A 12,981-nucleotide genomic window follows, 5' to 3' on the forward strand; every position below is an offset into this window, starting at 1 on the left:
TAGTTATTAAAGTAAATATTTATTGATCACAATATTTTTTATAAAACATGTATGAGGCGCTGCCTGTAGATGTTTATGTCCAATTCGATATAGGGGATTAACTCGACCAAACGTAAAAAACTTATTAACGATTCAGTTAAAAACGTTATGTTTACCTACTTCGATCGTATGTAATCTTTGTTAGTTATGTTTATTATAGCATTGTTAGCCATACTAGCGCCTAGGCCCGCTGATACCGCGACAACTTAACGACTAAATCGCAGAATCAGTCTAATTATTTTTACATAATGTAGGTACATTACAATTTCCATAATACCTTTACCTGCATGACGTTTGTTTAACACAAGTAAACGGACAAAAAAATAGACGGGCAAGCAATTATGAATTGGTAATAACTGATATGCTTGGTGGCAAATGGAATTTCCCCTTTGACCGGTTTGATTCCGATTACGTATGCAGATATAATATAAAAATATCATATAAACTGGTTTCTATTTTGGATTTAATAGATACTTTTTACTAGATGGGGTATTCCAAGGAAGATCTATTTCGTAATCGACATTAAGATAATGAGTGTTTTTTGGCATAAGTTTTATAATGCAAAAGAATAGAAACTTCGGTTAGGAACAATAAATAATTATAGAGACCAGTGATAAGTCATATTATTATTACTAGATACATTCAAGTTTAAATTTTTTTTATTGGTATTACGACTGCCTACTTGAACTTTTACAGAGTACGTGTACCAGTGTACCTAACAGCTCTCAGCTGACCCCGCGGCAGAGAGGAACCCATGAGGGTTTACCCACGTAAAAAAAGGGTGTTAGTAAATAGCTGATGAGATGTGATGAGATATACACATTTTAAAGGATTGAAAATGGTAGAACATAGCTTCACATTTTGATGAACCTATGATACACTGTCAGTTATTAAAAACATTTTTATTGCATTTCATACATTTACTATCTTTGGGATACTTGTACTTTAGTTACAATATGAGGAATCACAAATGGTATATTATCATAGCCAAAATAGGTAACAAATATAGGATGCTTCTACAAGGCCCACACACGTACGTAGTCTACTTGCAAGGAAGCGTCTTGTCCGTCGTTCACATTCAGATTCCATGTCGGTAGCCAGCCTCCCCTACCATTCCAGAAATCGGTTGCAGCCTACGGGTTAAAATTAAAATTATATTACAAAATAAATTATACATATACCATATACATCCGGTTATAACACCCGGTACATTTTCATTCGGTAAAAAATCATATATAAAAATTATCTTTGTAGGCATTTTCTATTTAGTTATGTGGTGTACAAAGTATGTATAAGTCAGTATTGTACTTACAGTAGGTGATTGGTTGGACCATGGTTTTGGAACTGGGTTGCTGACGCCGTCAGGGAAGAATCCATTGGTACCACCAACGGCCAAATTTATAATAAGATAAAACTGAAAAATAAAAACAAAAGTTGTTAAGGATTTCAAAAAAAATGATCTGAAAATAGTTAGTAATTAGTATCTACTTCTTGGTATATAGGTAAGTAGGTTAGGTACATTACGAATGTATTCATAAAATGGGCAGGAGAAACATAGACATAACTTCGTGTATAAAAATCATTTGTTTAAACTAAAAATAATTGTCTACTTTCAATATTTAAAGTAAAATTTTACATCTTCATAATTATTAAAGTCAAAATGTGATAAAATTTGTGGTATAAAGGTCGCCTAAATAGATTTTATTGTTCATAGTGGGAATCGCGAGGCGATACGTTAATGGACCGTTTTCATAGCAATTACCAAGACTTTTTATGATTGAGCAACAGGCATTGTAAGCGGTGTGGTTGTTTTAGACACAATTTATTTCTGTACATGGTTTTTAATTATTTTGAACTACGGTACCAAATCAGAATATCTGGGTCCCCATCGAAGGGGATGTCTTTTACATCCTTACGATTATTTACATACATAAGAATGTTCTCTTGAAGAAATATTTCAATTTATCGGTTTTCATCAAATTGATATTTAGCGATCACTGGCTAATATAGGATAGGTATATATAAATTAGAATTATGCATCACTAGTTTTCAAGTTAACCCTATTTTTATTTCTAACCACAAAGAATGTTTAATTTAAATTTGAATTGTTGAATTTAACTAAATAAAATTTTACAATTGTTATTAAACCTTCTGAATACTTACCTTTTGATCAAATGGCGCCATTTTAGATCCATATCGCCATGGGTTCGATAAGTTTGGATGTCTGTTAAAGCCTCCAAAGTCCCAGAAGCCGCCGTTGCCAGGTGCGACGCGGCCGATCTCTACGTCATCGATACTGAATCTCAAGAAATCTAAAAAATACAAAACGTTGATATAGCTATAGATGATGATCAAAACTTGTTTTTAATATAACGAATTTTCTAAATACTTTGGCAACTACTTTGGTGTTGCAAATTCCTGTAGACGATAAGCAACATGCCTAATTGCCAGGTTAAAGTTAAAAACAGGAATACTTCACCTGGTGTCCATTCAAGCTGATAACGATGGAACGCGCGATCGTAGCCGTTGCTGTTTCTGCGGATCCAGTGCGCCCTGTCCCATCCATTCAGCTCGGGGAAAGGTCCATAGTGAAGTGTAGATCCGGCTTCCTGAGTGCCAATGTGCACTCCATTGGAGAACATGTTGCGGTTACCACGAGACTCTACCAGGTCGATCTCGCCCGACGCTGGCCACGTGCCGTATGAATTGTAGGCCGGCATTAACCAAATCGCTGTAATGAGAAATTTAGTTTAAATTTTCATTGAAACGTATGGGATAAAATAAGGAATTATATCAAATCTGTGTTAAGCAGATAGACATGGACAATTTACTTCTAATTAATATTACGACGTTGAATAATGAAGCTTACGTATGCATTTTGTAATCAAGAAATTAAAGCACGTTACTAAACCTATAGTATAATTGAGATAAATAATGAAACGCAAACAAAATGTATTTATTTCTTAACTTATAGCTAATACCCGTGATTTGTGAATTCTTCACCTGCAGTTTACGTTATAGTAAAATCACGAATGCCCGCAACTTTGAAAAATAGTTTTAGGTGCACTAAGGTATGCGGTTCATTACTTCATTGAGGTATGCTGTTCATAAATGTTTAATGTATACATTTTTACATACTTAAATATGAAAATTATTAAGAATATAAGCACCACAGGAATGTCTACATTTCCGAAAGTTCACTCTAAAGGGGATCAGATCTACCATTCCTTATTTGGGGAGCTTGCTGGACTACAGTTTTAACCCTTTTCTTTCAGAAAAGACATCTATACTTACGCTACAGAAATATACATAGTCGTATGATACAATACATTTTTCATCAACGTACCAGGCCACAGCCAGTCGCCAGCGGGCATCTTAGCGCGAACCTCGACGCGACCATAACGGAAACTGAACGAATTCACAGTGCGAATACGCGCGCTCTTAACCGGGTTCAGCACATGCGACCATGAGCCTTGTCGCTCGCATCCGTACCACTGAGGGTTTGTACATCTGCCAGGAACAATTTCAACTTACTTACATTATAATCTGTGAGTTTAATGAAACTGTGATTTTAGATAAAATAATTAAGACTTTTGTACACCTCTCGCATTTTTTAAATCTTATTATACAATATTTTTTATATTAGAATATAAAAAATAATTATCAATATTTCCTTGCAAGGAAAATCAATAAGAATAAGTATTCTTATTGATTTTCCTTGCAAGGAAATATTGATAAATAAAAAATTCAAAAATTATAGAACATACTTTACCTATCTGCTGGAGCACCGCCTTCAATATTTAGGCGGCCACTAGAAAGGAAAGGCTCTCCGAATTGATCTGACGTTAACGACGGTCGGATGAATAGAAGTCCACTATGGGTGAAAGAATTCGTACGGTTGTTGCTGTAGTATTGAAATTCCCAATTCTGTAAAGATTAATAAATATAACCACTTTAAATACGTCTATGCAAAATACAATAAATCTGGATCAAACTTTTCGTAGCCCGTAGCTCGTAGGTCATTACACCGGCAGCGGAGGGCCGCTACGTTCGATTTTTGGTAGGATTCCTGCTCTAGGTTTGGTGATAGATATCCATGAGCAACAATGACCACATTATATTAGGTTGGCTGTATAACGAGTCTTTTAGTAATTATTGTGTTTAGGCACTTTCTTGTTCATACGCAAGATGGTAGAAACATGTAAAGTGCGATCTTAAATAAAATAGGTCCAATAGCGGTTTAATAGTACAGATTAGAATATTAAAAGAAATAATTTTTCAAGTTTTAAATTTGGCACGCAAGAATTACAAAAAATAATAAAGAATTAACTGTTACTTACGCCACCTCCAGCTAGTGTATTTTCATGTTGCCACTTCTCTAGATCAAACTCTTCGAAATCGTCAGCGAAGATTAGAGCTCCGGAACAGACGGTAACAGGAGCGTGGGTACCACTTACTGTCGTAACACTGGGTCTGCATGCTGTGGCCAACGACGCAAGGGCCAGAAGCCCAAGACTATAGGACCACATATTGCTGAAAATTGTATGTGCCAACTATTTTTATATTATAGGCAATTGGATTGTAGTAGATTTGATGTTAAATGGGTTTAGATGCATAACTCGTGATTTTTTTTCAATTTCTCCTACCAAAAGAAGACTTCTGAGAAACCGGAATATACATACTGGAAGATTGCTATTTGTGAGAAAACATTTTGAAAGACGCATAATTGTAATTACCGCCATTATTACGGGAGAGAACTCCCGCAATAAAAGTAACAGGACGAGTTAAACCTATAATAATCATTTGTTACATTCCCTTTATTTAATCTTAAGGTGAAAGTCTTTGTCTTTTGCAATAAAAAGTAAATACAACTTACATGCGTAATAGAACCAATTAAATTTGATTTATTGTTTCACATTAATTTATACCCTAATTCTAGATAATGATATCACCTGATCGGCCACTGATTTGTCAGTTATCAATTTATAAATCAAGATTTTATCGAAAATGCCTGTAAAAAGCCAGAGGAAAAGATCAATATATTTTTTCTGATAACCATATCACACTTATATTATTGTGCACATGAAAAATGGATTTAGATTCGGTATGATTGTAAATTTATGAATAGACCAGCTAATGATAAAACATTTGGCGGTTGACTAATCTCTTTTTCAATTGTATCTTGAAATGAATAGTTTTTTTTTATAATTTAACTGACCATTTAGTTTAAATGACCGTGTAAATGTAAAGGTTTTTAGTTAGCAGAGACTACGGTCCGTTGCAAACTAATTTCAGTAGTGTAAAATCATTTGGCACTTGGCTGTTCATTGTGTAGGTACATGACAATGGTGTATTCCTTAACAAAATGTGCTTTCAAGTGTAACTAACTGTAACTGCACGCAAACCATTCACTTCAGTTGTGTAGTCACGAATGAAATATTTAAGGGGAATCCCTCAATTGTTAAGGCGAACAGAACTGTGAAGATTTTCTTAATTTCTTAAAAAATCTTTGTCGTTAAATCGTCAAATTAAATCAAAAAATAGGTTATTTAACTGGCGTATTTACTACCCTTTAAACTAATTTACTAAGCTTTTTATTTTTGAATTAGGATATACCACGGGACAAAAAAGGATAAATTTTCATAATTACATATTCCATAAAAACTTTTTAGAATATCTGTTTTCCGATCATTCATTTGATACGTCAGTGGGTGGCATGTAGTAAGGGATTGTATAGTTTTTCAAATATTTTTATAAATTATGAGTGGTAAAATGAACATGAAAAATGATACACAAACATAATATTTACATATTTTAATAAATAAAATAAGACGCCGCAATGGAGATATGGTTTGTTTCCTTACTGCTTCTTTAATTGTTTTGTTCTTTGTTTATTTTCTTACTCCTACTAACTCGTTGAAAAATGCTTGATATTTTAGATGATAGGGACGGTAAAATTAGTGGCATGCCGATGCCTGTCCGCGTCACTGCGGTCGTTGGCCTGGCAGCGAGCTGAAAAAGCCGCCTACACCGTGCTACCAAAGATTGGTTGGACTCTACCCCATGAAACTATTTTACCACGCAATGTTTCATGTTTCAAAACTGACTCTGTGACACAATATCGGCAATTAGAATCTAAAAATGGTGACAATCAGTCAAAATTACTGCATGTTGCGAAACGTCCCTTACTCTTCAATGTTTTGCCAAGGCCTTTCATGTTTCGACGGAAAAATGAAAAACCAAAGAAAAATAAGAAGCGTATCCCGAAATTGATATTAATACAGAATCCTTTTACATGGCTCATGACTAAAATTGATTTTAGTGTTTTAAGAAATGTTTGGGATCCTTCTTTTCGGGAAAAAGAATTTAAATTCGGGACTAAACAGGTAGGTATGCGGTATAAAATAATTTAAAATTAAAATTATGGATTAATGTTTAAGTTACTTGTTTCCTATTGTTGTTGGTGATTTGTAAACAACTCAAGTGGATGAGTAAGATAATTGTATTCTGTATACATAAAGGAGCCCTTAAAGTCTGGTCATAAAACTTATCTTGCAACTAAAACTTTACCCGATTTATATTCTACTGCACATCCCAGTAGATGAAGTATTTTACACGTAACGTATAAATTATTTTCAGAGCTTTTAAGTCCGTTCCACATTCACACTGTCTTGTAGTAAATAGATTATTACTGGCATCAGTTATCGTTAGTAGTATTGTGCGTAGAAATTTTATTAATTGTTTCTTCAGGCTATATCACGAGTGACTAAAGTAATAAGCGATGGTCAATACTCAGAATTAAACGGCTTACTAACGAAAGCAGCCAGGCTGAGCTTGATGCGAGAGCTGGATCGCAACTGGAGCGAACGACAGCGCACGCTCCTCGCTCTCAATCGGGATGATATACAAATATCATCCCCTAGAAAAGTATATTTCATAAGGATAGCCGGTACGCTTTTACTTGCGGAATTATCGCAATTTTTATTTATGTGATTAGATAGTATACTAGGTACTTCGTATGATTAAAATATTTTTTACACTTTCGATCATATTTGTAGATAGGAGCTCTACATAGTATTCAATCGAAACTAATAACATAATTACCTGTTTCTTACATTTCCAGATAAAAAGTTTTGTGATGTGGATATGGCATTTTTAGCACTCAAATGGGCTTCAATCAACAACATTGATGCATTAATATTTGCTGAAATATTTGCCCGCTTTCATCGTGAATACACGCCACATTGCATTCCGGAATGGACCATAGCCTACTTTAAAATCACTCGGTTTGAGGTATTGCGGCGTTAAATGCAAATTAAATGTGGGTTCAAACATATTTGTTAAAATTTACGTTGAGGATTTTGAAATAAAACTATACAAATCCTACATTAAATTTTAATTTTGTATAAGTAGATTTATTTATGCAAAAGAATATAAAATATTAAGCTGACGTAAAAGAAATCCGTATACATATAATTATACACTTATAAATGAATGTTTATACACAAAAATATATATTTATTTTATATTTTATAGGTCTAAAAGAAGTTTATAGGGGTTTTCAAGAAATTCCTTTAATTGATTTGAGAATTTCGCCATTGTAACGCCGTCCACAACTCTATGGTCTGCGGACCAGCTCACATTTAAGATATGAGCTTTGATTACATTTCCTTCAGAGTCGAATCTTGGCAATACCTGTAAAGTTAAAAAAAAAATATTAATATAAATACTCACATTAATATAGTACTTGAAATTTGTTATTGACAGTATTCAAAGGCATAATTTTACTTGTATTTTTCCTAGAGCACCTATCGCAACCTGCGGTGGAAGTATAACAGGCTTCGTATATGTTCCTCCGACCTGTAAAATTACACTAAGTTTAGAATTGAAAAAAAAAAAACAATAAATAATCGAACGACAATTTGTATTGTAAGGATTATCAGGTTTACAAGTTTTAAAAATAGCCTGTTTACAATCTGAGTTTTGCTAATATAGCTAAAGAAGCAGATACATCAGACTTACAATGCCAATATTAGAAATCGTAAAGGTTCCTCCAGAAATATCATTCAGGCCAAGTTGTCCCTTCACGCCTTTTTCTTGTATTATGTTTAGTTCACGTGCTATATCAATAATACTTTTGGCTTGCACATTCTGTAAAATAAGAAACGGGTTAGAAAGAGTGATTTTCCCTTCTTACAATTTATTATTGCAACATATTATTTATTTATTTAAGCATAACATACAAGTAGGTAGGAAGTGTCGGTGTGACCTTTTCAAGCGTTTTTTTGCGACAACGAAACGTAAAAACTCAAAAGTAATCGTAAAACATTTTTAAATTGCAATACTATTTTTGTCTTTATAATTCTTTGATAAATAGTTTCCAAATATTTAAAAATTACTTATAGTACCTCCAATTTTATTTATTTGATAACCTCCATTACCTTTAATTAATAAACCTATAATTAAATGATTATTTTCTTTGGTGGAATCGATGTGAACTGTAGACGAAACGCTCAAAAAGTCTTCCTTACCTATTCTAATTTCTAATACTCACTTTGATAACTGGTACCACTAAGCCATTCGGGGTATCCATTGCGGCTCCTATATTGTGACTAGCTTTGTAAATGAGATTTTCACATGAACTGTCGAGACTGCTGTTTAATATCGGATAAGAAGAAAGACTCAACGAGGCTGCCTTAATTATTATTGGCATGTAAGTAAGCTTTACTCGCCGTTTTTGTGCTATTAATTTTAAGCTTTCCCGCGCTTCAATTAATTTCGTGACATCATATTCATCACTGAACACAAAGTGTGGAATTTTCTGTAAATAATATAAATGAAACATTATAGAACAATATAAATTTAAAAGTCATCATAAGATAAAAAAATATATATTTTTTCATTCGGTGTCAATCTACACGAGTTACGTAGAAGTAAAAGTTAATACAAAAGTGGAAACTCATTCTTACCATTGCTTCCGTCATAGACTTCGTCATTGCTTTGATAAACCCGGTAACGGGTACGACCTTATCCTCTAGGAGTACTTCGGTTCTAACGTGAGCTTCATGAGCCTCCACAATCGGTATTGATTTTGCCTGAACAGATGTTGCTGGCGGAATATCATTTGATTTATCTGCACTGATATTTAAATATGATAACACGTCTTCTTTGAGTATTCTGCCATCTCTACCGGTTGCTTTGACAGCACTTAAATCTACCTGTAAACAAGTAAACAGAATTAGCATCCGATATATACGCGATCACAATTATATACTATAGTAGTAGTGGTAAAAGTTTCTATATTCATAACCATACATTATGATATACTGTATTGCAAATGTCCCATGGGCAAATAAGAAGACAAAAACCTAATAATAGTACACTGTTTTATTAATCTACGCTAAGCATAGGGGAGCATAGTTGAACTCGTTTGAGCAGCGCTTCACAACTTATTTTTCGTTCGTTGAGTGATGTGATGCTAAATAATGTAAGTTGCGAAGTGAAATTAAACGACAATATATCTATTGTCGTTGAACAATGATACCAGAGTATACCACATATTAATAATTAGTTATTACTAACTTTAAATTGAGCCGCAATTCTTCTAACAGCTGGTGTTGTCAGTACTTTTACTTTTTGGACAGCATCATTCTCTAATGTTTGTGTTGTTTTGTCTTGAATTTTGGCTTCTGAGGCAGCATCTGAATCTATTAAAACATTTATAACACATTATCGTAATACAATAACTAAGAGAGTACAATTAACAATACCTAATCGTAATGAAACGAATTTGAAACCTGAACAAAGGCAGTAATCATATGAAATAGACGATTGAACTCTTGTTATTTATTTTCAAAATAAGTCTACCAACCATTTTTTTACTGTCTACTAATTACATAGTCTGATTGTAATAGTAAGCAAGTTATTAATATGTAAGGATCTTTTTGTTATATCGAGATTTATCTATGTTGATCGAACAAGACTAATAAAACTGTGAAAGATGTAATATTACATTCTGATCGATGACGTAACTAAAAAGGCCGAGCTCGCCAAGTCCATTAATCTCGTGACGTTGTAGTCAGGATGACGTAACAGCAAATACGTCATAGTTGCCTACATTTTCGCGCCAATTTATCTTGAATAAATCACTGATTTTATTTTTATTTTTAGCTTAATAAGTAGCTTAAAACCAGATAAATATACTAAAACCAACTTAAATACAGTAGTATGTACTTAATATCTCCATAACTCTATCAAATATGAAGTCCAAGTTACAATATACCTGTTCCATTGTCTTCGACTTCTATGTCAACTAGTGGCTGACCAACAAGGGCCGTTTGGTCCACTTCGTGGTAGAGCCGTGTCACCACCCCATCGTATCGGCTGCTTATCGTCACGGCCGCCTTATCACTCTGAACTTCGCAAATGTTGTCAAATTGTTGAACTTTATCGCCCACTTTTACGAACCTGGATTATAAAAATTCAAAGTTATGTGATGATTTATATTCACAATATCATAATAATAAAGTTAAAAAATAAATATTTGTTACAATTGAGTCACTAGTGCATATTATTACGTCTTACAGGTTCTTATAGCTGCGCTATGATCTCTCTTGTTTTTTCTGTTTCATGGTCTTTACAATAACGTGTCTTTACGATAGAGTTGTGATCTGTTGCGTTGTAGTTGCAATGTGGTCAGTATTGTCCACATTGTTGATTTGAACGGCAAAATGTGTTTCTTGATAATAAAACGATGCAATTTTATTTAAATTTACGCTCGCTCACGTACTTTTCATTATGGTGTGACTATGGTGCGTGTGAATGGGCCTTACACGGAAATACCAAAAGATAAATTAAGCTATGCTAAGCTAAGCATGTTTTAATGCTACACGTCAATGATAACCTCTAGCGTACCTAATTGGCTAGTTTAAATACATTGAATAATTATATAGTAGTTACCATTCCTTGACAATCACTTCGCGTATACCTTCTCCAATATCGGAAAGTTTAAATGCGACGATTTTGTTGAAAACATTTGTCGTGTGTAAGCATCTTTGTCCAAAATATCTCTCGTTGCCGAAACACTGAATAATTGAATTGGAAGGCCGCCAAGATCGATGCCTACTCTGGAGAAAAACAAACTTTATTACACACGATACTTTTATGTGGGTTCCTATATTTGGGCAGGTATCTGAACACCTGACCAATTTAACTGTGTTATACATTGTTGAAATACATTATTTGAATATGTTTGGCCGAAAAATCGATACAATCATTTCCAATATAAACGTTCTTTAAGTGATTTGAGACTATCTGTTTTAATTTCAGTTACAAATGAATTGTATTTATAACCTAATATTTAATGAAAAACAATTATAGTATTATTCCTATTTAAGTATGGTGAGATAGGCTCTAAGCTTTCCTCATTTGTGAGGAGAGACGATAAACCTATGTATAGGAGTGATATTAATAGGTATGGGAGGGATTGCTTGTTCCATGGTTTCAACTAATATGGTATGTATATAGTGATATACCTTCACTCAATTATTACGAGTTTAATCTATACCTATGCTGTTACCATATTACATAAATATCTACTCATTGTGTTCTTAGGTAATTACGAAAATAGTATTTGCAAGATAAGATCCATCTAAAACACGTAGTTTATTATTTCTTATCTAGTGTCTATAGAAACGTAAGATAAAACTGAAGGTAAAAATATTTGATGATGAACTCACCGTAATAAAAATATGTATATTGAACCTGTGTTTTAATTAATTGCATACTCATCGGTAACAGACAAAAGCAAAAATTGTATTAAAATATTAAATGGATTTTCAAACTTCTAAAAAAAAAAAATAATTAAAGGTTACATAAGTGTGTACGATAAATTTTATAAGGTCATCACGTGAATGAGAGACTATAAACTGAGGATGCAACAGTCATTACCACCGGGACACGATGAACGTCATTGGCGTGAACCATACGCTACTTCGACTAAATAATTTAATATAAAATATCAACTAATATTTGTTATATATTTTATGCTCAATATCAAGGAATCAAGTTTATTTTTATAATACGCAAAATATATGACGAGCAACACTCTTAATAACCAAAATTTGGCTTATCAGTTCAATCACCGTATCAGTATTCGTGATTTTTATACTTATTACGTGAATAATAATACTACAATGAATTGATTAGTAAACAATTACCTTATTACTACTTATTGAGTTTATACTTAAAATGGATACTATGCATATTTGTGTAAAAATATTTTTTTGTCGAGAACTGTTTACAACGTTTGAAATACTTACACTTTGCGTGGCGGTCAATGATCTGTATTTGGTTACATTCTTCAAATTCACTATCCACTTTCTCATTTGAAAAGCCATCGTGTCAACTAAGAAACATATCCAATTATAATTACGATAATAGAAACGGCGGGCGTGTATGCATGGCGGGGCACGGCTCACAATCTACTGACTTATCACACACATTATCAGGGGCCACGACATTTATTAGCATTTTAAATATAATTATACAATATGCTGAAGTGTTTCGTGTGCTCCGCGTTTGGTAGAGCCACCGAGGTCAAGGCAATTCTTTTAAATGTAACGTCTTTAAAGGGTTTTCGTTGGAATTAAAATATTACCTTAGATGAAAATCAATAGAAAAACAGCAAAATATTTAGCTTTATGTTAGTGATTAGTATACTTATAATATTCCTGAATACTATTATGTATAAGCAGTAAGTAATATTAAGTGACGCGATTTATTATAAAATATATCTAATAAAATATCTAATTCTTTTCACGCCATCCATGGAGCTGTTTCAATTAATTTAATACCTTTATTACCGATTAATCTATTTTTTTGTTCATAGACATTAGTAGCCATATTACATTTTGACCACCACATTAATTAGCATTATAATAA

The 12,981-nt window shown here is 33.2% G+C and overlaps 3 protein-coding genes across 3 annotated transcripts; 1 reads left to right on the forward strand and 2 right to left on the reverse strand.

The window, feature by feature from the left end:
* Window positions 1-1,008: 1,008 nt before the first annotated feature.
* On the reverse strand, window positions 1,009-5,178 carry LOC140750635 (beta-1,3-glucan-binding protein-like). The gene is made up of 8 exons (XM_073084300.1): window positions 4,916-5,178; window positions 4,380-4,572; window positions 3,812-3,966; window positions 3,386-3,549; window positions 2,519-2,770; window positions 2,203-2,351; window positions 1,352-1,453; window positions 1,009-1,172 (listed from the first exon to the last, which is right to left on the reverse strand). Exons 2-8 carry the CDS (start codon window positions 4,566-4,568, stop codon window positions 1,056-1,058), a joined length of 1,128 nt encoding a protein of 375 aa, XP_072940401.1. The 5' UTR covers window positions 4,569-4,572; window positions 4,916-5,178; the 3' UTR covers window positions 1,009-1,055.
* A 552-nt stretch (window positions 5,179-5,730) lies between these two features.
* On the forward strand, window positions 5,731-7,426 carry LOC140750971 (m-AAA protease-interacting protein 1, mitochondrial). Its single transcript, XM_073084739.1, has 4 exons — window positions 5,731-5,889; window positions 5,979-6,425; window positions 6,790-6,988; window positions 7,163-7,426. The coding sequence occupies exons 1-4, from the start codon at window positions 5,887-5,889 to the stop codon at window positions 7,345-7,347; spliced, it is 834 nt and encodes a 277-aa protein (XP_072940840.1). The 5' UTR covers window positions 5,731-5,886; the 3' UTR covers window positions 7,348-7,426.
* Dbct (Dihydrolipoamide branched chain transacylase E2) lies at window positions 7,421-12,526 on the reverse strand. Its single transcript, XM_073084738.1, has 9 exons — window positions 12,360-12,526; window positions 10,999-11,165; window positions 10,322-10,506; window positions 9,622-9,746; window positions 9,009-9,257; window positions 8,594-8,860; window positions 8,062-8,190; window positions 7,828-7,899; window positions 7,421-7,734 (listed from the first exon to the last, which is right to left on the reverse strand). Exons 1-9 carry the CDS (start codon window positions 12,435-12,437, stop codon window positions 7,570-7,572), a joined length of 1,437 nt encoding a protein of 478 aa, XP_072940839.1. The 5' UTR covers window positions 12,438-12,526; the 3' UTR covers window positions 7,421-7,569.
* Window positions 12,527-12,981: the final 455 nt, after the last annotated feature.

This window comes from Epargyreus clarus, unplaced genomic scaffold (genome assembly GCF_041222505.1).
Source record: "Epargyreus clarus isolate Ecla_fem2 unplaced genomic scaffold, WU_Ecla_fem_2.2 ptg000021l, whole genome shotgun sequence".
In the NCBI taxonomy this organism is placed as follows: Eukaryota; Metazoa; Arthropoda; class Insecta; order Lepidoptera; family Hesperiidae; genus Epargyreus; species Epargyreus clarus.